This window comes from Heloderma suspectum, chromosome 5 (assembly GCF_057233095.1).
Source record: "Heloderma suspectum isolate Gila_16-S chromosome 5, 16-S_ref, whole genome shotgun sequence".
Lineage (NCBI taxonomy): Eukaryota > Metazoa > Chordata > Lepidosauria > Squamata > Helodermatidae > Heloderma > Heloderma suspectum.
Window position 1 is genome coordinate 177,212,835 of NC_139462.1, and position 25,989 is coordinate 177,238,823.

General features: G+C 48.3%; 1 protein-coding gene across 1 annotated transcript in view; it reads left to right on the forward strand.

Annotated features, from left to right (window-relative positions):
* Window positions 1-22,565, forward strand: part of TRIL (TLR4 interactor with leucine rich repeats) — a 75,861-nt gene extending 53,296 nt beyond the window's left edge. The window contains exon 2 of the mRNA XM_084859820.1: window positions 17,723-22,565. Within this exon, the coding sequence (XP_084715946.1) occupies window positions 17,723-20,892 (3,170 nt within the window). The 3' untranslated portion in view covers window positions 20,893-22,565. The remainder of the gene's footprint in view (window positions 1-17,722) is intronic.
* The last annotated feature ends 3,424 nt before the right edge of the window (window positions 22,566-25,989 follow it).

Below are 25,989 nucleotides of genomic sequence, written 5' to 3' on the forward strand. Positions count from 1 at the left end.
TGCTGAGCAGTAAAGAAGGGAGCTTTTTTCAGTCCTCACGAGGGATGAAGATGGTGGGGGGAAGGATGGGGTCAGAGCGGGAAATGACTAAAGCAAAACTTCAGAACTTTTTGTTTAAAAGAAAAGCATATGGGCCTTGTGGTCATTTGGCGACATTAGAGCAGTGAGCTGCCATAAGTACACAACTCTCCTCCTCAAGCCTTTATTCTGTAAGTATTTGTCATATTTCACTCCCACCCTGCCTCCAAGGAGCTCAGGGTGATGTATATGGAGTTATCTCATTTTATTCTTGCAACAGCCCCATGGTGAGGTAAGCTGGGCTGAGAGACAAGCAGGAGTTCCCATGTCTGAATCAAATGCTCTCACCCCTCCACCACACAACTACCAGCTAGAGGATCAGGCATAGTTCCTTCTCTGAGTCAGGTCAAATGCAGCTGGATGGAGAAAATATGACATTCCAGATCAAAAAGACAAGGCAGTAGGAGTGGAAAACTGTGGCAAGAAGACCAGAACCAGGTAAGATGCCCGGTGCTTCTCCGTCTGCCAAATGCTGGATTCTGAAAATGAGGATCTGACTGCGGCTCAAAGGGTAACCAGAGGTGACCCAAGGGTAACCAGAGGTGACCCAAGGCAATGCAAACATTCCTCGTATTTGACAATAGATTTTAAAACTCAAGCAGGAAAACAGTGACTGTCCTTCAACTTCTAAAAGAAATGAAAACATGTTCTCCATAATGATTGATAGAGAACAATAAATGCAAGAGAACATCATACGCGTAAGTAAAATGTGAAGCATGCAATCATTTCAGAGAAAACACATGAACCACAAAGCAGTGTGATTGTTACATGCAAAGATTTCATCATGCAAAGTAAATTACACCGTAACTCTTGCTGAGCCATATTAGAAAACAATATTAGGAAAACTATATTAGAGAGCAATCCTATCAGGATGGCAGTACGCCTCCAAACTCGATCATCCAATGCAGAGTGGGAGGCGCAGCAGAGGCAGTCTTTGCCTCCCTGCTCTGTATTTTAGCTAGACAGGCATTTTTATCCATCTAGCTGGTACACGTCGAAGTGGTAGGGAAGGAGGCTGCTGGGGATAGAGCATAACCAGGCATCTCCAGTCCCCTCCCCTCCCCGGCCACCAGAACACCCCCTTTCTGCACCAACTGTGAGGTGAAGCGGGCAAGGAACGCAGATTCCCCACTCCGGGGTTGGAGTGCTGCCTCTGATCTCAGATCCAGAAATCCAAAATATCCTGTGGCCCTAGGGATGGACAAAAGTCACTTACCTGATCCCGAAGCTTGCTTCGCGGTGGGAGGGAGGGGCTCCGTCCCTCCCCCCGAAATTCTGGCCGGGGGGGAGGCGCCCCGTCCCTCCCCACTGAAATTCTGGCTGGGGGGGAGGCGCCCCATCCCTCCGGCCGCGAATCCTCTGGTCCTGCCGGGACGCATATGGCGGCGGCCATAGCCGCCGCCGTTTGCGTCCCTGCAGTCAGCTGTGATAGGCTACGTAAATGTTTACGTAGCCTATCACGGCTGACTTTGGGAAAGAAAAAAAAAAGCACATATGCAAATGGCGGCGCCCATGGGCGCCGCCGTTTGCGTTCCTTATTTTAGCACGTGTAGTCTACGTAAACATTTACGTAGACTACAGCGAAAATAAGGGCAATGCAAATAGCATGGGCGCCGCCATTTGCGTACGCACTTTTTCTTTTTTCAAAGTCAGCCGTGATAGGCTACGTAAACATTTACGTAGCCTATCACGGTGTTTTTTAAAAATCTAGCCGTGATAGGCTATGTAAATCTTTACGTAGCCTATCACGTTTGCTTGTTTTTTTGTTTTTTGTTTACTTGGAAATGGCGGCGGTGGCAACCGGTCGGAAGACCGGCCGCCGCTGCCGCCGCCAGGGACATTCAACCAAGGTAAGTCCCGTCCCGGGGGGGGGGGGGGCGGGTTGGCAGACCGTTTCTCCACCAATTTCGGGGGGCCAAATGCACTGGCATTCGGCCTCCCCGAGATTCGTGGAGAAATTCTCTGACATCCTATGTGGCCCCACAGACACTGTCTAGGGGCCATAGGATTGCTTTCCCAGAGCATCAAATGGAATAGCGATGGCATACAAAAGTGATGGTAGGCCAAACTAGCAGCAGTTTGAATTGTTATTTCACTCCAGGTAAATTCCCACCAATCCAGACTACTTAAACGCAATTCGTAAAGCTTCCAACTATAAAGCAGTGATGCTCAAACCTTTAGGGGAAAGGGAAGATTAGAGCTACCCAAGCAGAGATCTGAGGAACAGTCTCCTGTAGACCCAGATGAAGATTGGAGGAGACCTCTCCCAGGCTCCAAGGTGTAGGATCCAGTAAAGTCCAGATAGGAAAATTAATCCAGGTAGGGAGTGAAGAAGTTTTAAAATTGAAAAGGGTGGTGAAGTCTGAGCCTTACCAGTGAATAAAATAAAATAGCGGGGCAGAGTGGGGGACTGAATATGTTCTAAGTTACTCAGGAGCCAAACATCTAGCCCCAAAAGCTAGCTCAGAGAAGAAGGCCAGCAGCAGCCTCAAAAACTGAAGGAGGGACATGGTCAAAATAAGAAATCATTTCTCTCAAAAAGAACGCTAACATGTAAACTATGGCCCCAAAGGCCCCTAAACAAACAAAACGAGAGCTATTCAAAAATGCAAAATTCAATAAAACAAAAGAAAGAAGTGGACGAAGTCCCTCTCCTAGGGTGCAGTTGCTTCTTGATTCATTGACACCCCATGCCCACCACCCCATAAAAACTTTTCCTGCCTTCTGATTGGCCTTTTCCCTTCTTCCCATTGGCAACTAGAAATTTGGTTTTGGATTGGAGAATGCCATATTGGGTGAGCAGAAACCTGCAAAAACATTTTCCCGTAGTTTTAGGCAGGTGATATTACCATAGGCCTTATGAGCGTATACAGGAACACTCTGGACTCATGGAGCTGCTAGCTGCAGAGATAACAAATCTTGTAACTTCTTTTCATACTGGCCATTGTTCCATGGGTTGACCACAGCTTTGTCAGTGTAGCTGGCTTTTTCTGTGCCTTGGACTCCAGGCAGCAAAAACTTTCTGCCCTTTCCTTGAGGCCGGCCAGTTTGTGAACCAAAGTTTACTTTTATTCCATTCTGTAGCTCTCTTATAAGCCCTCTGTTCCCAACACTTGAACCTCCTAAAAGGGACTTGACTAACAGAGTGTACTTCACAAATTATTTTTAACTCCATAGGTATATATAGGTACAGGGGAGAAAATGATATTGTTAGGACCTACTGGCCTTGAGTGATCTGATCTTGCAGTTGAAGTCAAGTTTTCCACATGACATAAGCAGATTCCAGTACTATTTCTATCGCCTCATTCATATTTTATTGCTGATGTAATAATGAAGTGGTTTGTAATTAAATTCAAGAATGCATACTTCCTGTGGTATGCATCAGTAATGTAGGGAGCGCATTTCGTCTCCAGTCTATTCTTTCCCCTTACGATCTTTACATTACAACCATGTAATGTAGGTAATGTAATGCTACCTTTACTCACCACACATAATGATCAAACTAGCTGTCTAGCCTGTGAATGGGAACAATGGAAGTACTCAGCCATGGAACTTAATGTGAAATTATGATTTCATAATTATAATTCCATGCAATCCTTTAGTAAATAGTAAATCAGTAAATTCCATACCATTTCTTTCAGCGGGAAAAATCCACAGCTGTCCAGCCTCTGTTTAGCACTTGATACCTGTATTTCAGGTCCCCAAACCACTGTGAGTGAAATAATGCCGATCTTAAAAGGAAGGAACAGCACTGCATACCAGTAAGTATGTGCAGAACAGGAAGTGCCATGGCGGATCCCTCCATTATGGCCAGCAGTGCTACTAGGTAATTTTAGACCCTGGACTTAATGGTCTTATGGAGCGGGTGGGTCTTTAGAAGGCCATGTGTATTACTTCAGTTGTGAAGTACATAACTAACATTTCTCTCCCCCACAACAGCCATTCCATGGGTTACAACTGCTTCTAAATTCCTGGTATGTTAAAACATTTTCCAACCTTCATACAAAAAAATAATAATAAAAAATACTCTGAGCATTAGCAGTTTTGCGTTTTAAGCTCACTTAAATCATAGCACATCATGACTACAGGAATAAAATGTTATTTGCTTCTGCTGCACCGTAGGTGGTTGGGGTGGGGGCTGGTCTGAAGGGCTCTGGACTTTGGCCCCAAGACCTGGCCCTCGCTGCACAAATTGATTATGGCTGCTAAACTGAAGCAGCTGGAAACACTTTTTCCATGGTGGCGGCTCCATGTGGCAGCCATAATAACATATGAGCGCCAATATGAGCCACTGCCAGAATTTATTTATTTGTATAATTTAGATACCTCCCTTTTCTACATTAACATGTACTCAAAGTGGCATATAAGTTTTAAGAAAAGGTGAACAATGAAACAATGCATAAAAAGAAAATAAAGGATCAGATATGGCAGTTTAAAGAAATAGTAAATAGTATAGTAAAGAAATAGTAAAAGAAAGTATAAGGTAAGACACGTTTAGAGACCTTTCCTGAAAACCCTGTTTTCAGTTTTCTTCTAAAAATCGGCAATGAATAGGTGAAGTCTGCCTTTACTGGGAGGCCATTTTACAATCTAACCATTCCACCAAAAAGGTCTTATTCCTCATTCTCACCTGTTGTCGCTCTGGGTAGATATAAGGCCCTCAGAAGCAGAGCAAAGTTCTTGGACAGGTTTATACAAAAGGAAGAGTTTCCTGACATATCCTGGGCCCAGACGGTTTGGGGTTTTAAAGGTTAAAACTAGCACCTTGAATTGAGCTTGGAAACAAATTGGCTTCCAGTGAAATGAATAGGGATTCCACATGATTTTATCAGATCTGCTTGTCCTGGACAAAAACGTGACATTCTGGGCTGACATTTCTGGGCAGTCTTTAAGTTATGTGGCGCTGGCATGGAAACCAGCCACACAATAGGAGCTGTCTACAAGTTGAGTAGCCTTCAGGCAATACCATTGCCACTTAGGGCTCCTTCACATGGAGCTTTTATCCTGTGATTGAGATTGCTCCTTCACGGAAGTTTGCAGGCTCTTTACATGATGCCATGACACTCCAGGGTGTCTCCTGCACCCTCCTTTGTTCCGCTTTTAAATAGATCGCAGACAATGAGCTATCAAATTACCCCGCTGTGTTCCGCTTGAGTTCCCTCCGTGAAAAGAGTTAAGCTGGGAAGAAGAGCAGCGAGATCAATGAAAGATAATGGAAGACTCAGCTACGGGGAGAAGGAGGAGGGAAGGGGAGGGGGGAAAGGTAAAGGGAGTCATTTGTGATCCTGCATTTAAAACCGAAGCAGAACGCCCCGTTTTAAACGCAGGATTTTAGGCTGGTGTAGGGATGCCCTGAGTCTATAAATGCTTGAAATTCTCTTCCACAGATTCATCTGGCAAGTTCACATTTATTTATTTATTTATTTATTTTATTTAATTTATTAATCGCCCATCTAGCTGGTCACCCAGCCACTCTGGGCGATGTACAATAATAGAAACAGTTTAAAACAATAAAATTCTACATTAAAAACATCATATTTCTAAAAATACCCTAACCCACCCCAAATGCCTGCCTGAACAACTACGTTTTTAACGCGTGGCAGAAGCTCATTAAAGAGGGGACATGGCGGAGTTCCCTAGTGAGGGAGTTCCACAGAGTGGGGGCCACCACAGAGAAGGCCCTCTCCCTCGTCCTCACCAGTCTAGCTGTCCTGGCTGATGGGACACAGAGAAGGCCATGTGAGGCTGATCTTGTTGAGTGGCCTGTCTGGTGTTGCTGGAGGCGCTGCTTGAGATAGGCTGGGCTGGAACCATATAGGGTTTTAAAGGTCAAAACCAACACCTTGAATTTGGCCTGGAAAACAACTGGTAGCCAGTGCAACTCCTTCAGCACTGGAGTGATGTGATCTCGCCAGTGGCTACCTTTAATCAGGCGAGCTGCTGTGTTCTGTACCAGCTGCAGCTTCTGAACTGTCTTCAAGGGTAACCCCACATAGACCGCATTACAAGTAGTCTAAATGAGAGGAGACCAGGGCATGTACTAGTGCTGATGGGATCAGATGGTCAGGAAGGTAGGGGCGCAGCTGCCGTATCAGATGGAGTTGGTACAGCGCTGTCCATCTCACAGCTGACACCTGAGCCTCCATGGACAGCTGGGAGTCTAAAATGACCCCCAGGCTGCAGACCTGGTCTTTCAAGGGTAGCCATACCCCTTTCAACACCAGGTCAACATCCCCCAACCTCCTCTTGTCTCCCACCAAAAGTACCTCAGTCTTGTCAGGGTTCAGCTTCAGCTTATTCCTCCCCATCCAGCCACTCACCGTCTCCAGACATTTGGACAGGGATTCTATGGCCAACCTTGGTGAAGATTTGAATGAGAGGTAGAGCTCTTATCCGCATGATCAGTGTCATCCGCATATTGATGACACCGCACCCCAAACCTCCTGATGATAGCCCCCAGCAGCTTCACATTTTTAAATAGCATCGGGGAGAGGATGGAACCCTGGGGCACCCCACACGTGAGCGGTCACAGGTCCGACACCTCCTCTCCCAGTGCTACCTTCTGGTACCTGCTGGAGAGGAAGGACCGGAATCACCGTAATAAGGTGTCTCCAATGCCCAACCCCTCCAGGCAGTCCAGGAGGATACCATGGTCAACGGTATCAAAAGCTGCTGAGAGGTCGAGAACAAGTAAGGAGCATTCACCCCTATCCAGAGCCCTCCTCATATCATCCACCAAGATGACCAGGGCCGTTTCTGTCCCATGCCCAGGCCTGAAGCCTGATTGAAATGGATCTAGATAATTGGCTTCTTCCAAGTGTGCCTTCAACTGCATCACTACCACCCACTCAATCACCTTGCCCAAAAATGGCAGATTCGAGACTGGGAAAAAGTTGTTCAGAACTTGGGGATCCAAGGAGGGCTTCTTTAAGAGTGGGTTTATCACTGCCTCCTTGAGGGCTGATGGCATCACTCCCTCCCCAAGGGAGGCATTCACCACCACCCTGATCCCCTAACCCAGTCTCTCTGTGCAGCCCATAATGAGCCAAGATGGGTAAGGATCAAGTAAGCAGGTGGCCGGCCTTACAGATGAAAGCACCTTGTCCACTTCATCAGAAGGAAGAAGCTGGAACCTATCCCACAAAACCGGTTTGCCACAGGCCGCCTCTTGCTCACTAACTGTATCCACAGCGCATGGAATAACACTCCTAATCCAATCAATTTTATCCACAAAGTGCCTTGCCAAGGCCTCACAGGAGGCCTTAGAATGCTCCAGCCACTGGACCGACCAGGCTCCGGACCACTTGGAACAGCCTCCTGGGACTATACTCTGTGGATGCGATAGAGGCAGCATAATATTCCTTTTTTGCTGCCTTCACCGTAGGGATGGCGGAGAATTTCTCCATGAATCTCCGGGAGACCGAATGCCAATGCATTCAGCCCCCAGAAATTGGTGGTGAAATTCTCCGCCAGCCCCCCCCCCCCGGGATGGGACTTACCTCGTGCAAATGTCCCTCTCGGCGGCGGGTCCCGGTGGGGTTTCGGCAGGGGCGGCGGTGGCAGCCGGTCTTCTGACCGGCCGCCGCCGCTGCCATTGCAAAATAAAAAAGGAAAGTAAAAAAACAACACACACCCGTGATAGGCTACGTAACGATTTACGTAGCCTATCACGGCTAGATTTCCAAAGTCAGCCGTGATAGGCTACGTAAATCGTCACGTAGCCTATCACGGGTGACTTTGAAAAAGAAAAAGCGCGTACACAAATGGCGGTGCCCATGGGGCGCCGCCATTTGCGTTCCTTAGTTTGGCACGTCTAGTCTACGTAAAGATTTATGTAGACTACGGCGAAAATAAGGGCAACGCAAATAGCGTTCCTTTATTTTCGCCGTAGTCTACGTAAATCTTTACGTAGACTAGACGTGCCAAACTAAGGAATGCAAATGGCGGCGCCCCATGGGCGCCGCCATTTGCGTACGCTTTTTTTTTTCAAAGTCACCCGTGATAGGCTACGTGACGATTTACGTAGCCTATCACGGCTGACTTTGGAAATCTAGCCGTGATAGGCTACGTAAATCGTTACGTAGCCTATCACGGGTGTGTGTGTGTTTTTACTTTACTTTTTTTTTTCGCGGCCAGGTACACGGGGCACTCCTCCCCGGCCTGAATTTTGGCGGCGAGGGATGGGGCGCCTCCCCCCCAGCCTGAATTTCGGCCGGGCGAGGCGGGGCGCCTTCCCCCCTCGCCTGAACTTCGGGGGGAGAACCGAGGTGCCTCCCCCCCACCGTGAAGCAAGCTGCAGGACCAGGTAAGTCCCTTTCGTCCATCCCTACCACCGCCATGTGATAGGCTGAAGATACAGCTCTAGCCTGTGTCTGATCTAGGGATGTCAGAGAATTTCTCCACGAATCTTGGGGAGGCCGAATGCCAGCGCGTTTGGCCCCCCGAAATTGGTGGAGAAACGGTCTGCCCCCCCGCCCCCCCCCCGGGACGGGACTTACCTTGTGCGAATGGCCCTGGCGGCGGCGGCTCCGGTTTGGCGGTGGTTCGGCAGCAGCGGCAGCTGGTCTTCCGACCGGCTGCCGCCATTTCCAAGTTAAAAACAAACAAACAAACAAACGTGATAGGCTACGAAAAGCGTTCCCCTTATTTTCGCCGTAGTCTACGTAAATGTTTACGTAGACTACACGTGCCAAAATAAGGAACGCAAATGGCGGCACCCATGGGTGCCATTTGCGTACGCGCGTTTTTCTTTTTTTCATTCAGTCGTGATAGGCTATGTAAACATTTACGTAGCCTATCACGGCTGAGTGCAGGGACTATGGCCGCTGCCGTTTGCGTCCCGGCAGGACAGGAGGATTCACGGCCGAAGGGACGGGGCGCCTCCCCCCCGGCCAGAATTTCGGTGGGGAGGGACGGGGCGCCTCCCCCCCGGCCAGAATTTCGGTGGGGAGGGACGGGGCGCCTCCCCCCCAGCCAGAATTTTGGGGGGAGGGACGGGGCGCCTCCCCCCCACCACAAATCAAGCTTCGGGTTCAGGTAAGGGACTTCCGTACATCCCTAGTCTGATCGCCTTTGGAGCGAGACTTCCGCCACCGGCGCCCTAGCCGTCTCACCTCCTGTTTCAGAACTCGTAACTGCGGATTGAACCATGGTGCAGTCCGAGCCCTGTTCAGGGGGAGAGGGTGTTTCGGAGCCACCTGATCTAATGCCCCAGTGATTGCAGCATTCCAGCCACCCACCAGGGTCTCGACTGAGTGGCCGTTGGCATGCTCCAGAGAATCCCCAAGCATGTTCAGAAAACCATTTTGATCCATAAGACACCTGGGGCGGACCATTTTAATGGGTCCTCCACCCCTGCGAAGGTTGTGGAACCGAGAAGTCCAACGTCACCAGATAGTGATCTGACCATCACAAGGGGGTGGTGGTTATACCCCCGACTTCCAGATCACTCCCCGCTTCTCCAGAAACAAACACAAGGTCTAGTGCATGACCAGCTACATGGGTGGGCCCAGTTGGAATAGGGTGCAGCTCCCAGGAAGCCATGGTCTCCATGAGGTCCCAAGGTGCCCCCATGAGGGTGGCTTCTGAATTTACACTGCAGTCCCCCAACACCAATAAGTTAGGGGACTGCACATGCACATCAGACACCACCTCAAGCACCTCGGCCAGGGAGTCAGTCTTGCAGCGGGGTACACGAGCAGAATCCCCAGACTGCCCTTTGGGCTAGGGATGTACAAAATTGCCCTTACTTGTCTCCGCCGGGTTCCGCTGGGGGGGGGAGAGGCGCTCCGTCCCTCCTCCCGGAATCCTCGCTGGCCGGCTCCACTCCGCGGGGATTCCGCGGAGCCGCCAGCCGGCTCCGCCAGCAGCCGGACATCCGGCTGCTGGCTAGCAGGGACGCAAATGGCAGCGGCCATAGCCGCCTCCATTTGCATCCCTGTAGTCAGCCATGATAGGCTACGTAAAACTTTACGTAGCCTATCACGTCTGACTTTAAAAAACAAAAACAAAAACAGACGCGCGTACACAAATGGCGGCTACGGCTATTTGCCTTCCCCCTATTTTCGCCGTCTTAATCTACGCAAATATTTACGTAGGCTAAGACGGGCCAAAATAAGGAACGCAAATAAGGAACGCCATTTGCATACGTGCGTTTTTTTTTTTAACCTAGCCATGATAGGCAATGAAATCTTTACGTAGCCTATCATGTTTTGTTTTTTGTTTTTTTAACACTGGAAATGGTGGCAACAGCTGGTCAGAAGACCGGCCGCCGCAGCCGCAGCTGCCCGGAAGATCCGCCCCAGGTAAGTCTCGTCCCGGGGGGGAACCGCAGGGGGGGGCGGGCCGTTCCGACACGGAGTTCGGGTGGAATTCTCTGCCATCCCTACTTCGGGCCCAACCTCCAGTACATGCACTCAGCAACCTTGGTCTCCCGGAGAGGGGGTCTGGTGAAGACCAAGGACTCTCGGTAGATAACAGCCACTCCCCCTCCCCGATCCCCAGCCCTTGGCTGCTGTGCATACGAAAATCCGGCTGGACACATGGCTGCAAGAGTTGGAAAAGTGGCCTCAGCTAGCCAGGTCTCCGTAATACACGCCAGGTCTGCACCCTCATCCAGGATCATGTCATGGATGAGGGATGTTTTCTGGGTAACAGACCTGGCATTGCACAGCAGCAAATGAAGGCCAGAAGATGGAGTCATGCCTTCCCCAACCATCCTTTGGCTCTGGACAGGCCAGGAACAGGGGACAGATATTACACATCTGTCCCTTGTTCCCCTTACCTGCCACGGCCTTTTCCAAGCTCTCTGCCAGTGCCTGCTGCCCAGCCTCGGTATGTTCTGGCCCCCAACACTCCCCCCACTGCCTCTGTCAGGTGGACACATGCCCCCTCACTCCCACCTATCAGGCAGGCTACCTACCCCAAAAAACACAATGGAATCCCCAAAAAACCCACCCCCCACCAATTAAAAACAACCCCACATGGGGTTGGATACAGATTTAGTCATTCTTAGAGTAAACCCACTGAAATAAATGACTATCTTTAGTGCCACTTAGTTCAGTGGGTCTACTTTAAGTATAATAAATGGGACTTAAGTTAGTCATTGCTTTCAGCGGGTTTACTCTTAGTATGAATAACTCTGGATCCAACCCATGAGCAAGTAGCTGCAAGTACAAGGCATTTGTTTTCCTGTAGAATGGAGCACTGCGTGTTGGGACGCATTGATCTAATATTTTAGCATCCTTGTGATGCATCTGAGGACTTGCAAGGTAAGCAGGTACTGGAAAACACAGCATAATGTCATAAACTACCATCAGTTGCTTAGCTATGTGATACCACCAGGATCCTGTGTTGTTGTTGTTTTTAAGCAGGTTTATTCGGTGAAGTGAAGAAGTGGATTTTCACTTACAGGCTTCTATAGTTATGCTAATTCCAATAGTTGTCCAGTAAAACAGTGAGTAACATTAAGATAGTTATAGAAATGAAATATAGTTACTAGCTTGTGTATTTGGTCATACCATTTATTATGGAGTTTAGCACTAAGGAACATAGGGGTTGTATCCAATGGTGGCTTTGCTTTAATGGAAACTCATGCAAGTTGGGGCAAGTGATTCTTGCCAGTCTCCCCCATCCTACTTAACTCTTCCCAACCCCTCTGAAAAGATGCCCATTAGAGTAGGGTGGAGGACCCTCAGGCACAGAGAATGAAATATATCATAGATGGTTGCAGTAGGTAGGGGGAATTGGCAAAAATCAGACACCCCAACTTCCACGAATGAAAGCAAAGGCAGAGCCATCATTGGATACAAACGTTACCATCTAGAATAAAGACGGGGGAAATGAGAGAGAGAGAGACGCAATGTGGAAATGTGAGGGAGAAAGCATCTGAAGAAATGCTGAGGAGGGGCCATAGCTCAGTGGTAAAGCATCTGTTTGCATGCAGAAGGCCCCAGGTTCAATAGGTGGAAGAAGCTGAGGAAGAACCTGGACAGCCACTGCTGGTCAGATCAGACAATACAGAACAAGATGGACAATTAGACTGACCCTGGTATGAGGCAGCTTCCTGCGTAAATAAAGTTACACATAATTAAAATTACTTACACGGAATAAGGATTCAAGCCAAGAGTCTTTTGAAAAAGCTAAGTTTTAAGGTAGGTGTTGAAGGAAGGAGAGGTATCTGACTGACTGGAGTTTCCACAAAAAGAGTGCTGGATGTTTATAGGACAGGTGATTGTATTACATGTGCTAAAATAATGCAAAATGCAAAGGTAGCTGCGTTGACCATAAGAAAAATGCCAAAATCCATATTAGGGTAATGCCTTTATTAGGCCAACCAAAATGTCACAAAATAGTGTGCAGGCTTTCAAGTTCTCCAGAACACTTCATCAGGCTAGACCATAAAAGAAATGACGTGAAGTAGTGAAGAGAGTCAAAAATATTGGCACTCCTATTATAAGTGGATTGGAAATCCATTTATTTTCACTTAACTCATTGCCCAGTAAGTGTGCCCAGTATTGTAGCCTTCAAGACACAAAAGTAATCAATTGATGTCCTCTTAAAATAAAAACAAAACACTGTTTCAGTTGTTATGCATGCAAGTGACCTTATATGGACTCCAGGCAGTTTTGAATCAATGGCATGGCTATGGAAAAAGTATGTAATTGTGTTTTATATCTGAGTGCGCCTCGGTACTGCAGTTAATTTGTCCTGCCTGAAGTTCTAAGTAATGTATGTGATTTGTACTCCACCCATTTATGGGTATATAGCTATTATACTGTACAGAAAGTATACATTTATCTCAACTCCAGTGTTTAGTTTCCAGAGAAAGGAAATGCCTTATACTATAAAAAGCCTATTAGCTGTAGAACTGGCTTGGCCAGGCCTTGTGCGCATTTACCATTCCGTTGACGTAGCAAATGGTACTCAAAAAAAGTCCAAGGTAGTAGAGATCACTGGATACAATAACTCAAGAAGGTTAAAATAATAATTCTTTTTTTTTTAAATGGAATTCCAATACAATTTAAAAAGTAGCACAGTATATGCATTTCATGTGGGGTTACATTAATCCGACTAGTATAGTGGAGATAAAACTGCTTAATCTTTGTTGAACTTCATTTTCTCTAGATTGCATCCTTAATTGAACTCCTTGTACAAAACTGTAGATCAGCCTTCTCCCCCGCTGGTGCCCTCCAGATGCATTGGACCACAAGCTCCATTATGCCCACCCAGCATGGCCAATGCCTGTTCTGGCTGGGGATGATGGAAGTTGTACTCCAACATATCTACAGGGCCCCAGGTGGGGGAGAAGGCTGTAGATTGTCTTTAAAATACCTGGCAACAAAATAGTAAGGATGCACAACTAAGCACCATACTTACATTCAAGGGAGATCCATGTGCAGATCCAAGTTGCGTATGCACAACTGATGGGAGATGCACAAGTGGATGTATGTTTGCAGCCATACTGTGGTTTTCATCTGGGCCCCACCGATGATATATTTTGGCAGGATACATTTGATGCCGCTGGGAATGTTCAGCCCCCACCCCACCCCCCCTCCAGAGTGACTAATAGTTATTGGGTTGGATCCAGATTTAGGCATGCACAACTGTGCTGGGAGAGTGGACTTCCCCAGCCCCCTGTCAATGCTACACAGAAAGTCGGGGATCCTGCTAAATGGGGAAGGATTTGGTGTGCGGGAGGGAGGTGCCGCTGTCTAATTTTCAGGGATCTTCCCCTCCGTCAGCCCTTCAGACCACAGTTCCCCATTCAGCAGCTGCTGACACTGTGTAGCATTTTCACTGGGGCGAAGAACTGTTTTGGTGAGGAGTGGTGGGAAGTCTGCTTCTTTCAGGCTAGCTGCACATGCCTAAATCTGGATCTAATGTAGTGTGTGTGCTATTAGCATTGGCTCAGGGCTTTTAAAAGTTAAGGTTGAGTGGGACTTACTTTTGAACAGACAGGTATAGTACTTTATGCTTTAAGTGTCGAAAGTAAAAATCACGATGTGTGGTTATTTCCTTACTTAAACATCCTTTACTCGGGTATTTACTGCTAAAAAAAGATATTTCCAGCTGGCAGAATAGGCCTTTGTAGCCTAGTATTCCCTCAGGAAAAGGTACAGACAGTTCCTCAACATCTGGTAGTCTCTCCCTGCTCATACAGGGACTGAGTAGGGTCTGGAAGCCAGACTGTCTTCCTAAAGAAGAGCTGGACATCTCAAATGACATTCCATTCTTAAATGAAAGCAAATGATTCCATCAGAAAATGCCTTATCTGCAGTGTTATTCAACCAACATGAATTACAGATGGCACATAGATTATTTCCACAAGTAAGCCAGAAACGTGGGTGGGAAAGAGAGAGAGACAGAGAGAGAGAGAGGGAGACAGAGATCTACAATCTGATGTTTGGCAACAAAGTGCTCCAATTAGACAACTTCATTGTCTCAGCCTAATTGGCATTGGCACCGAACACCCCTGTACTTAACAACAAAGAAAAGAATAGCTATTTTCACTGCATTTTACATCACAATCCTATGCACATTTACTCCGAACAAGTCTGTGTTCTATGGAGCTTACTCCCAAATCTTATCAGCCTTGATTTTCATCTTCCTGAACACACTGCATGCATTAGAGTGTCAGGCATGTTTGTGCTTTGTCTTTAAAACTCTTTATAGAACCTTAAAGTGGATTTCAAACCCAAAGCTCTCCCCACCCTCCATACCCACAGATGTTATGCAGATGGTTTTACTCATGTTTGTAGCATGATTTTGTAAGCCGCCCTGAGTTACCAAATGGAAGGGCGGTGTATACATTCAGAAATACATTCAGTGTATAATAACACAGTACAGTGAGGACATCTTTGTGATGGTGACAGTGACTTGATAAAGGATTAATAAGTGTATTGTGGTATGGCCTAGAAAGGAATAAACTGCTGACAAGTCCAATAAAATGAGTGTGTGTGTGCATGTGTTTGTGTGTGAGAGAACCAAAGAGAAGAGCTGGTGTGGAATAATCATAGTGCAATCCTATACATGTCAACTTAGAAGTAAGCCTCATTGAGTTCAATGGGACTTACTCCCAGGTGTATAGAATTGCAGCCTTAGAGTTGGATCCGGGATCTAGCTTCCATGGAAGGGCTCTGCCCAATTTTCAGGGATATCGCCTTCCCTCCTGCACCCTAGCTTACCCCATTCAGCTGGATCCCAACCCTCTGTGCTGGTTCGCACATCACGATAAGCCACCATGGCTTGTTCTAGGGTTATTTAACCTTCAAATAACCCACGATGCCCAAGTTCACATGACATGAAACATGAAAGCCCCACCACAACTTGCATATGCAAAATGGTGGAGAGGACAGATCTCGGAGCCCCACAAGTTAATTAACCCACGTGGCTTAACACGCCATGCCGCCCAGGTTTGGACAACACAGCAAGCTGTGCCAGTGAGGGTAATTTAGGAAATCCAGGTCGGATGCAGCGGGCGTGCATGGCAGGGTTAACAAGCCACTTGTTAACCACACCATGATCATGCGAATCATCCCACTGTGTTCAATGGTGCTTATGCCCTCATTGTGTTTAGGACTGCACCTTAGAGAAGACTAAAAATGTACATCTTATATCCCAAGCATAGCAATAAGGTATGATGTTCATGTTATTGTTCTCTTTTTGTATTAGTTGTGTTTTCTGCACTGGCAATCCACAAAATACAGCAGACCCAATCCAACACTAGGCACCCCAGTTTTTCAATTGGTTTGAGTCTGGGTTGCTAGATGTGCCAAGATAGGTCTCCAGGAGGGTCTCAGAGTGTCTAAGATCTTAACCCTTTATGCACTGCCTGGAATAAAGCCATATATAATGAGACATTGTATGGACTTTCAGTTCTCCACTGCCTGTCCATACAATGAAAGAGAAGTTCCCAGTTTTCTTTGTCTTTGCTTCATTATCTCTTCTCCCTACAGGTTTCCTGTTAAGAGACCCAGTTCCAACCTGAACCGCTTCCATAGGGCAGACATTTCAATGGAAAATCAGCTGCAATGTAATATGTGTGAGAATTATCACTGTTTTAGCACTAACGTTTTCAGATTGGTATTCAAGATGTGCAGGGAATTTTCCTCCTGATCTTCTTGCATATAGGAATTGGCCAGAAAATTGAACAACGCTATTTAGTTACAGCAGTACAAAGCCTAGTACAATATCTGTTTCTACCATTTGCCATAATCTTACATTTCACCATCACATATTCCCATAATTGTTGCAGTGATGTCAGAACACACAGTGTTGATAAGACCTTGAGGTGTACTGAGAATGGCAGATCTGATAAACACCTAGGCTACAATCCAATATAGCACTTACCTGGGAGCGAGAGATTGCACTCAATGGAATTTACTTCTGAATGGCCATGTATAGGATCACACACCATCCTGTACCTGTTTACCTGGAAATAAATCTCATTTAACTCAATGGGACTTACTTTTGAGTAGACCTACATAGGATTGTGCTGTACATCTTGTTTTCAGTAGGCCTTGGATCCAAGTCAGTCTGTTTAGGATTGCAACTTTTTTAATGTGATGCTGGCACCTGGCAGTAACTGACTGATGAGGAAACATGAGTGGGGGCAGATAGCTGCATTTTGACAGTGTGGTTCTATGTGACATACAAAATCCAAGAAAAAATAATTTAAAATCCATGGGTAGGACCAAACAAAATGCCACAAAAGTTTGTGCAAGGTTTTGAATCCTCCAGAACTCTTCATCAGGCTAGGTGATACAAGTGGCGGAGAAGATCTGACCTAATTTTTTATCCTGTTTCTTTCCCTGTCCCTGGCTTTTTGTACCAGCTACGCTGATGAAGAGTTCTGGAGAACTCAAAAGTTTGCACAATCTTTGTCATGTTTTGGTTGGTCCTAGTAAAGATATTTCTTAACTGTGGATTTTGGATGTTTTACGCATGGATCAGCGCTGTGTGACATTGTTCTGTGTCTACAGCAATAGGTCTACTCTTAAGTATGACTAAATCTGGATGCAACTCTACATTAGTATCTTGCCTTTCCTCCAAGTGGCTCAGGGTTCTTCCACTCCCTTCCTGTTTTACCTCCACAACAACCCTGTGGGGTAGATCAGGACAATCGAGCCCTAACCCAGCAACCTCAATACCAGTACCCCCACAGCTATGCTACTTACTTTAGATATTGTAATGGAGTGCGTTGGGAAAGTGGAAGGCAAAAGGAAGAGGGGCTGACCAAGGGCAAGGCGGATGGATGATATTCTGGAGATGATGGGCTCGATGATATTCTGGAGATGATGGGCTTGACCTTGGGGGAGCTGGGGGTGGCGACGGCCGACAGGAAGCTCTGGCGTGGGCTGGTCCATGAAGTCACAAAGCATCAGAAGCGACTGAGCGAATAAACAACAACAAATGGGGTGTGCTGGTGTGGGGGTAGTGAAGGGCCAGAAATCAAGCAAGGCTCATCCTTTTCACAGAAGGCCCATTTTATTTTATTTTCACTTCAAACCACAGAGGTGAGGTGACATAAGGGCAGGATGCGCCTCTGGTGCCCAAACAGGAGGTTCATATATAGCCTTCTAATAGCCGTTTGTGTAAATACAGGCCTTAATCTGCGGTAAACCGTGACTATTACTTTTGGCAGGCGACTACGACATACGTACAACTGGAGGGGGCGGAAAGAGCTTGGCCAGCCGCTCGTTCCCTTTCCATAAATTGAAACCAGCAAGCGCTTTATCTGCAGCCCGCGTGTTTCTATCTCCCTCTCCCAGCCTAGACAGTGATTTTCCTGCTCTGCGCCCCCGCTGCTCGGCTACGCTGAGCCCAGCCGAGCAGAGCCGAGGCGGCCCCTCCCCCGCTCCCTTCCTCCCCCCCCCCGAATCTCCCCCGGCCCGGCGCGGGCCCCCTGGTCCGGCTGTCTCCTTCCAATCCGCTCGGCCTTTCCCCTCTCCCGCCCCCCGCGCTTCCATCCGATCTTCCAGCGCGTCCCCGGGGGCCGCGAGTGGGAAGCGCGAGTTTCCGCTCCGATCGTCTGTCCCCGGCCGCCTCGCCCGCCTCGCTCTGCAAGCCGAGAGCGCAGCGGCAGCCGCCCGGCCAGAGACAGCGGGAGGGTCGCGCAGGGCGGCAGCCGCTCGAGGGGGGCTTTCCCGCCGCCGCCCCTTGCCTACCCTTGGCGGCGGGCTGCCGGGGACGCGATGGAGCCGCCGGGCCGGCTCTCCAGCGGGGGTCCGCCGGCGCGCTGAGCCGCTGCGCGCGGAGGGGAAGCCGCGCGCGCGGGCGGGCGGGCGAGCTGCTGGTGGTCCGCTCCAGGACCCCGCCTCTCCCGGCTTTGCGGCGCTCGGAGCTGGCCCGCCGAGCAGCGCCCCCTCCCGCGCAAGCCAGAGGAGGAGCCCGGGCCGCCACCGCCGCGCCGGCGAAGGGGATGCCGGAGAGACGCCGAGGGAGCGGGGGAAGCCGCGCGCAGCTCGCCCGAAGCGGATGGAGCCGCCGCCCGCGCCGCCGCCGCCGCTGCTCGCGCGCACGGCCCGCCTGATGCAGGCGCTGCTCGTCTGCTGCTGCGGCTTCGCGGCGCTGCTCCCGCCGGCGGTGCAGCCCGTCTGCCCGGAGCCATGCGACTGCCAGCAGCAGCAGCACCTCCTCTGCACCAACCGGGGGCTGCGGGCCGTGCCCAAGGCGGCCGAGCCGCGGGGCATCCTCACCTACAGCCTGGGCGGCAACTTCATCGCCAACATCTCCGCCTCCGACTTCCACCGCTTGGTGGCGCTGCAGCGCCTGGACTTGCAGTACAACCGCATCCGCGCGCTCCACCCGAAGGCCTTCGAGCGCCTGGCGCGCCTGGAGGAGCTCTACCTGGGCAACAACCTCCTGGCCGCCTGGGCACCGGGCACGCTCCGCCCCCTGGCCAAGCTGCGCATCCTCTACGTCAACGCCAACGAGATCAGCTCCCTGACAGCCGCCTCGTTCGCCGGCCTGGGCAGCCTGGTCAAGCTGCGGCTGGACGGCAACGCCCTGGGCTCGCTGGGCGACGCCGCCTTCTCGGGCCTGGCCAACCTGCTCTACTTGCACCTGGAGGCCAACCGCATCCGCTGGCTGAGCCCCAATGCGTTTGCCGGCCTGGGCAAGCTGCGCTTCCTCGACTTGTCCGGGAACCAGCAGGATTCGCTGCGCCACCCAGACACCTTCAGGCCCACACGCTTGCTGAGCACCCTCCTCCTCTCGGGCAACAACATGAAGCAGCTGGGGAAAGGGCTTTTCCAGCACCTGTCCAGCTTGGCCAAACTGTCGCTGAGCGGCAACCGCCTGGCCTGGCTGGCGCCCGAGGCCTTCGCAGGCCTGGGGGCCCTCAAGGAGTTGCGGCTGGAAGGAAACCTGCTGAGCCAGCTGCCCGCCCCCCTGCTGCAGCCCCTGCGTAGCCTGGAGGTGTTGGACCTGAGCCGCAACCTGCTGGCCGTCCTTCCCCTGGGTGCCTTTGGCCACCTGCACAAGCTGCGGGAGCTCAGCTTGCAGGAAAACGCCCTGGCCACGGTGTCCGGAGACCTCTTTGCCTCCAGCCCGGCTCTCTACCGCTTGGAGCTTGATGGGAACCCCTGGAGCTGTGATTGCCACCTGCGAGGCTTGAAGCACTGGCTGGGCTCCTGGCATTCCCAGGGGCGGCTCCTAACGGTGTTTGTGCAGTGCCGCCAGCCGCCGGCCCTGGCTGGGAAATACCTTGATTACCTGGAAGACGGACAGCTCCTCGCTCCGGTCAATGGTTCTTCTTGCTCCGAAGCGGCGGCCGCTCCTTCCCCACTGCCCAGAGGCAACGGCAGCGTCAGCCCCCCAGGCCAGGCCCAGGAGAAACTAAGTTCCCTGCCCTCTGTCTCAACCATGCAGCTGGTGGGCTCCCAGAAGGTGCTAGCCTCACTGCCAGAAAGAGGGAAATGGGGAGTGGATGCGAGTCCTACAGCCTCAACGCCCAGCTCGCTAATCGGTACTCGGCTGCCGTCTTTCCCTGGAGCCGCTTGGCCTCGGCGGGTGGGGAAGCACCACTTGGTCTCTTCCGTGTCTGGCGCTCCACTGGTCACTGACCCCTGTGATTTCAACAAGCTGTTTCTGTCCAACCTGTCAGTGGAGGCCGTCAGTGCTGGCACGGTGACCGTGCGCTGGGCGGTCCGGCCGCATCGCAGCCCTCGGTTGCTGGGGCCTGTCCGTTTCCGCATCCTCTTCGATCGCTTTGGGGCAGCTATCAAGTTCCAGCGTTTTGTGTATCTCCCCGAATGGAGCGAGCCGGTGGCCACCCTGCAGGAGCTGCGCCCTGACACCCCTTACCTGGTCTGTGTGGAGGGGGTGCTGGGGGGCCGCGTCTGCCCGGTGGCCCCACGGGACCATTGCGCGGGGCTGGTCACCTTGCCGGAAGAGGATGCAGGCGGAGCTGCTGCTGCTGTGGCCAGTGGAGCCCGAAGCTTGGACCAACAGCTGCTCGTCCTGGTGCTCCTGGCGGTCAACGCACTGCTGCTCTTCCTGGCCCTGGCAGCCTGGGCCTCCCGCCTGGTGCGGAAGAAGGTGCTGGGCTGCCGCCGGCGGCGGAAGGCAGCCTCGCCGGTACACGTGCGGCAGATGTATTCGACCCGCCGGCCCCTGCGCTCCATGGGCACCGGTGTCTCCGCTGACTTCTCCGGCTTCCAGTCCCACCGCCCGCCCCGGAGCACTGTCTGTGCCTTGAGCGAGGCTGACCTGATTGAGTTCCCTTGTGAACGCTTCATGGACAGTGGGGCTGGAGGGAGCAGCAGTCCCCGGCGTGGAGAGGATCATCTGCTGCAACGGTTTGCAGACTAGAGACGTGGCCTAAAGAAAACAGCAAGTGGTGGCATCCTTTTAGGCCAGACGCAAGTGATGCCCACTGGCATCATGGTTTAGCAAGGTCTGCTGGGAATTGTAGCCTCTGCCTGGCTAGGTAGGACTGCCACTGTACAAAAATGGCACCTCATTGGACAAGTGGTGGATGTCTCTAGACTAGGGTATGCTAAAAGAAGAAACAAGCCAGCAAATACAGCTTCCTTGAAATTACAGATGGCTATATTTACCTATGTGATTGCTACTTTCTCATTTGGGGACCAAACCCAGTTACACCAGGATTCTACCACTTTTCTTTCAAAGTCCTACCACTGTTCCTTACTGTAGGTGGGGGGGGCACTAGCTCCTGTTCATGAGAAACTACTTTGTGGGGTGGGTTTTGTAGTTGTCCAATCATCAGTTGCCACACTGAGATAGCCTAATTTTTTAAATAACAACAGCACTGTAATAATCCCTAACCTGTGGATATAGCCTTGTGATACGTTCCAACTCTGTAGCTAATCATCACTGTTCCTGGCCAAGAAAAGAACTATGATAAAAGGAGTGAAACAAAAAAGAAGGTAGTCCTGTATCAGCCTTCCCCAGTCTGGTGGCCTCCAGATGTTTTAGATGACAACTCCCAGCATTCCTGACTATTGGCCATGCTGGCTGGGGAATTGAAATCCCAAACATCTGGAGGGCACCAAGTTGAGGAGTGCTGGCCTATATAAGCGTTCTCAGCTGGACTGGTTTCTGTGCCTTGAGGTTCTCTTTAACCATTTTAAGTACTGTTATTTACACAAATTTTTGCAAGATCAATTTCTAGGGCCTCTCCCCTTCACAGGACAACAGTCTTGCCTTAGAGGTGCATTCCCTACGTGAACAGTACAGAAGTACTTTTTTCATAGCGGCACTCCACAAAGAAGCAGTAACAGAAGTGCTCCTTACCCTGTATGCCACCTAGTAAACACGTGGGGCTTAGGCATGCCACTGCTGCCATCACCAGGGACATGCTGGCATTGCTGGGCATAGCATATGTTGCATCCATTGGGAGCAACACACAGACAGGGATCGTTAAAAAGTTACTGCTTCTGCATGGAATGCTGCTCACATGCAGGACAGCAGTGTCGAAACTGGCTGTAAGTGGGTGTAGAATGAAAGCCTCAGTGTCTGATATGCAGGCAGTTAAAATCAATGACATTTTAGACACTGACTTTATCAGCCTTTATTTAAGATGAACCAGTCTTCCCACTCTTTTGTCAAATAATGTGAACACAAATTACTACTATGGCGCAAGGACTATTCTTGACTGTCTAATATTAAACACTGATTTTTAAAACTCATTAACTATTTCAGATCCTAGTCTTTGACTAAAACATTTCTTTTTTCAAGAGGTGCCTTGAAAATGAATGTTAACATGTAAGTAATTTGAAGAAGTTAGAATGGTGCTTTTTATACTGACCAGGGCTTTTTTTTTTTTAATTAAATGAATGTGAGATGTTTTAATGTGTGTTTATATAAGTATGCAAAAAATTGATACAACTTGTGTTGGTTTTGCAAAATTAAATTGCTGACACCACTAGCGAAAAAAGCTAACCCAAGTTTGTTATAATTTGTTATAATTTGTTTAGAATGAATTATTTTTACAATGGTCTTGAATAAATACTTTTTGATACTTCTACAGCTAAGCATACTTTTCTTTTCTTTTTAAGTGTTCTGCATATAGTTAGTAACCGAAGGGGTGAAGAGTAGGTTGGATGTAGACCTATTAAAATCAATGGGACTTAAGTTAGTCATGACTGGATCCAACACAGGGGCTATAAAGAAGTCTGGTTCATAGATAACATGGATACAGAGGATTGGATCCAGACTTAGTCATACTTAGAGTAGACTCCATTGGATTCAGTAGGACTTAAGTTAGTCATGTCTAGCTTAAGTCTGGATCCAGCCCTTGGTTTTTGACATCCTAAAATAACAAACAGAGCATTGTTTAAACATTTTAAACAATCTTATGCCAATCTTATTCAGAATGCAATATTGTCCCAAGGAAGTGTAAACTATATAATAAAATCAATCTAAAATAACATATCAATATTAAAATACACACCATAAGGTAATAAAAACAATAAAATCACAGCATTGCTTTCTGCTGTGAGAAAGGATTTCCACCAGCCATTCCACCACAGGATCTAAAAACAGGGCCACTAGGAGCAAATACAAACATACCAATTCTTCTCAATTAAAAGTAATCTGGAATAAAAGTGTTTTAGGGCCTGCCTAAAGACAATAGAAAGGGAGCTAATAGATGTTGGACCATCACCAAAAAGGACCTGTCTCTCATGCCCACCAGCCTAACTTCCCTTCCTGGTAGGCATATGAGCAGGGCCTCCATAGCTGATCTTAATGCGCAGGCAGGCTCATATGTGCATAGGTGGTCTTTCAAGTAACTTTTGCACCAGAAAAAGTATCTGAATCATCTTCAAAGGCAGCCCTGTGTAGTAGTCTAGTCTGGATTAGGGATGCTGGAGAAATTCGAGATGGACTAAAATGAGCTTGGATTTCTAAGATTCCAACCTGAGGAATCTGCTGCGGAGCGACCCCCTAAGGCTGCACGGAGTCCGTGGACTGTCAGATGATTTTTTTTACTTTTCTGAAATTTACGCATATAAATTCATAGGAAAATAAGTTTCTGCTGAGGAAACGTTGAATGGAACGGGGGACAATACGCTGAATGTTACATACTAGGTAAATTATGTAAATACGTAAATACTTGCGTAATTATTTGCGTATTTTTCCACATGATGGAAAAAAAATATTCGCATCCATCTGTGGGCGGACAACAGAACAAAAGGCACCTGACAACACGAAACACAGACGGAGTGGATTTTACACAGTCCGTACATCTGTAGTCTGGATGTAATTAAGGAATGATTAACTGACACAAGATTTGCTGTATACAAATACATTGCACTTCAGCATTTTCCTTCCTAATTTGACTCTCGCTAGATGTTTTATATCTACTTTCACATGAAATAAGCTGCATTAACTCTATGTTTCTCAATGATTCTTTTTATTTTTCATTTTGTTGAGCTGTGACTTCATTGAATTATAATTTTCAATTAACTTACTTGGATTGCAGTCCACTGGGAAGTTTTCTAGGTGCAGAAATAAATGGGAAATGTGCGTACTCTTGCACATCTCCCAGTCATTGTAGTGGGATTTAGGCAGGTGAACCTGCTGATGCTTTGTGCCTGTGGAGATCACTTCTGCAAAGGAATCAAACTATTACAGGGGAAGTCTTTGGCTTTCATGTATTCATTCCCCCACCTCCCTGAACAGTGGTGTTTTAGTGTGTACACAAATAATCCCATTTTGTGCTACCTAGGGTTGGATCTTGACTTAGTCATGCTTAGAGTAGACACATTGAAATCAGTGGGATGTAAATTACTTGTGACTAACTTCCATCTCATTAATTGCGATGGGTCTACTCTTAAATATGACTCAAGTCTGGATCCAATCCACTCTGATTAGATTTCTTGATATATCCTGTGATTCTTGGATCCAAGATTCTTGCATTATTTAATATGCCATATTAAGTATATTTGCTTTATTGTCTGATTTAAGTGCAAATGGATTTAATAAATCCCATGTGAGAAAATGCCAAGCTCATCTGGCAAAGGTGCAGTATGAAACAAAATGCCTTGCAAATATCTTTCCTTCAGATTTATCCATTAGGAAGTTAGGACTTTTCAAGTGATAGAAGGCCTTTTCTCTCCACGCCTCCTGCTAGTTGACTGGCAATTCTGAAACTATAAATACTTTTTTTTTTTTTTAATGTGGCCTCCCGATAAAGAGAGTCCTTGTCTTGACAGCACGAAAAGAGTAGATGCTGTCAGAACTCCATATCAACAAAGTGAGGGGAGGGGAGGAGGAAAAGGGATGTCACTGTAGCGGGATGCATTTCTCTCAAGCATAAGGAAAGGCCCTGCCCCCTCCCATGTGCATAGCAATGGGCTCAGGCCCACAACAGATGTGTACTACATAGAAAATTCCATTCTGTCTGTGTAATGTGGGAACCAGCCACTGGAAAGTGCAGCCATAATCTAAATAGTGCTTCAAGGAAGCCAATATTCAGAAGTCCAAAATTAAGTGGTTTGCTTATGATATAATATGCTATTTAGTATTAGCATGAATGCTAAAGTGTTCCTGTGGTGTACTTAATAAACAGATAAAGGTATCATTTCCTCTATTTCTGCGGTCCAGGGGGCGTTACGTAGCCAAAACAGCACCATCCACACATAAGAAGCAGGCTCTGAGAAACCCCAGAGTTCACAGAAGCATAAATCATCTTTAGGAAAACAGAAAGCTAAGAGGGCTAAAGAACAACAACCAAACAGCCCAATGAGGACTGAGCATGCTCAGCAGGGTGGCCGTGTGTCCTACTTTACAGAGGACAGTCCACTATTGAAGGTGTCCTTTATTTGAAGGGCTATTCAGTGTTAAGCCTGGTTGAAAAAGGAAGACCAAAAGAAGGGAGAGTGGGGGTGGGGGCTTGAAAAAGGCCGTCAACAGTTAGCACCCAGACAGGAGACCAAGCACACAGGTCATGCGGTCACTAGTCTTCCCCACTGTGGTGAGATGTGTTTGTATTTCTGCTTAAATTATAGTAATTATTTCCAAATGTGTATCTATCTATACATGTAAGTTAGCATTTGCAACTTTTATGTAAATCTGCCTTCATTTGTCCTCTTTTGATGATTCATTTCCTCTTTTTTGTCAATGGGCAAGGGGCCTGCCCCAGATAATGTGTATTTGGGGCATGGGATAACTAAGAACCTGGGCGGGGCGGGGCAGGGGGAGAATTAAATGGAGTATCGTGAAAGGAGGCATGGCTAGCTGGAACAATGAATAAGAGTACTCCACACGGTAACATTTTATCCCACTTGAATACTCCAGATTATTAATGGGAACTAGTTCCCATAATACCTTTCAACCATTTCTTCATGCTCATAGTCAAGGTGTATTAATAAGTGAAGGGGCAGGGGGAACTTAAACTGTGTGCTTCTAATCCACATGATTTTCAAAAGCATTTATATAGAA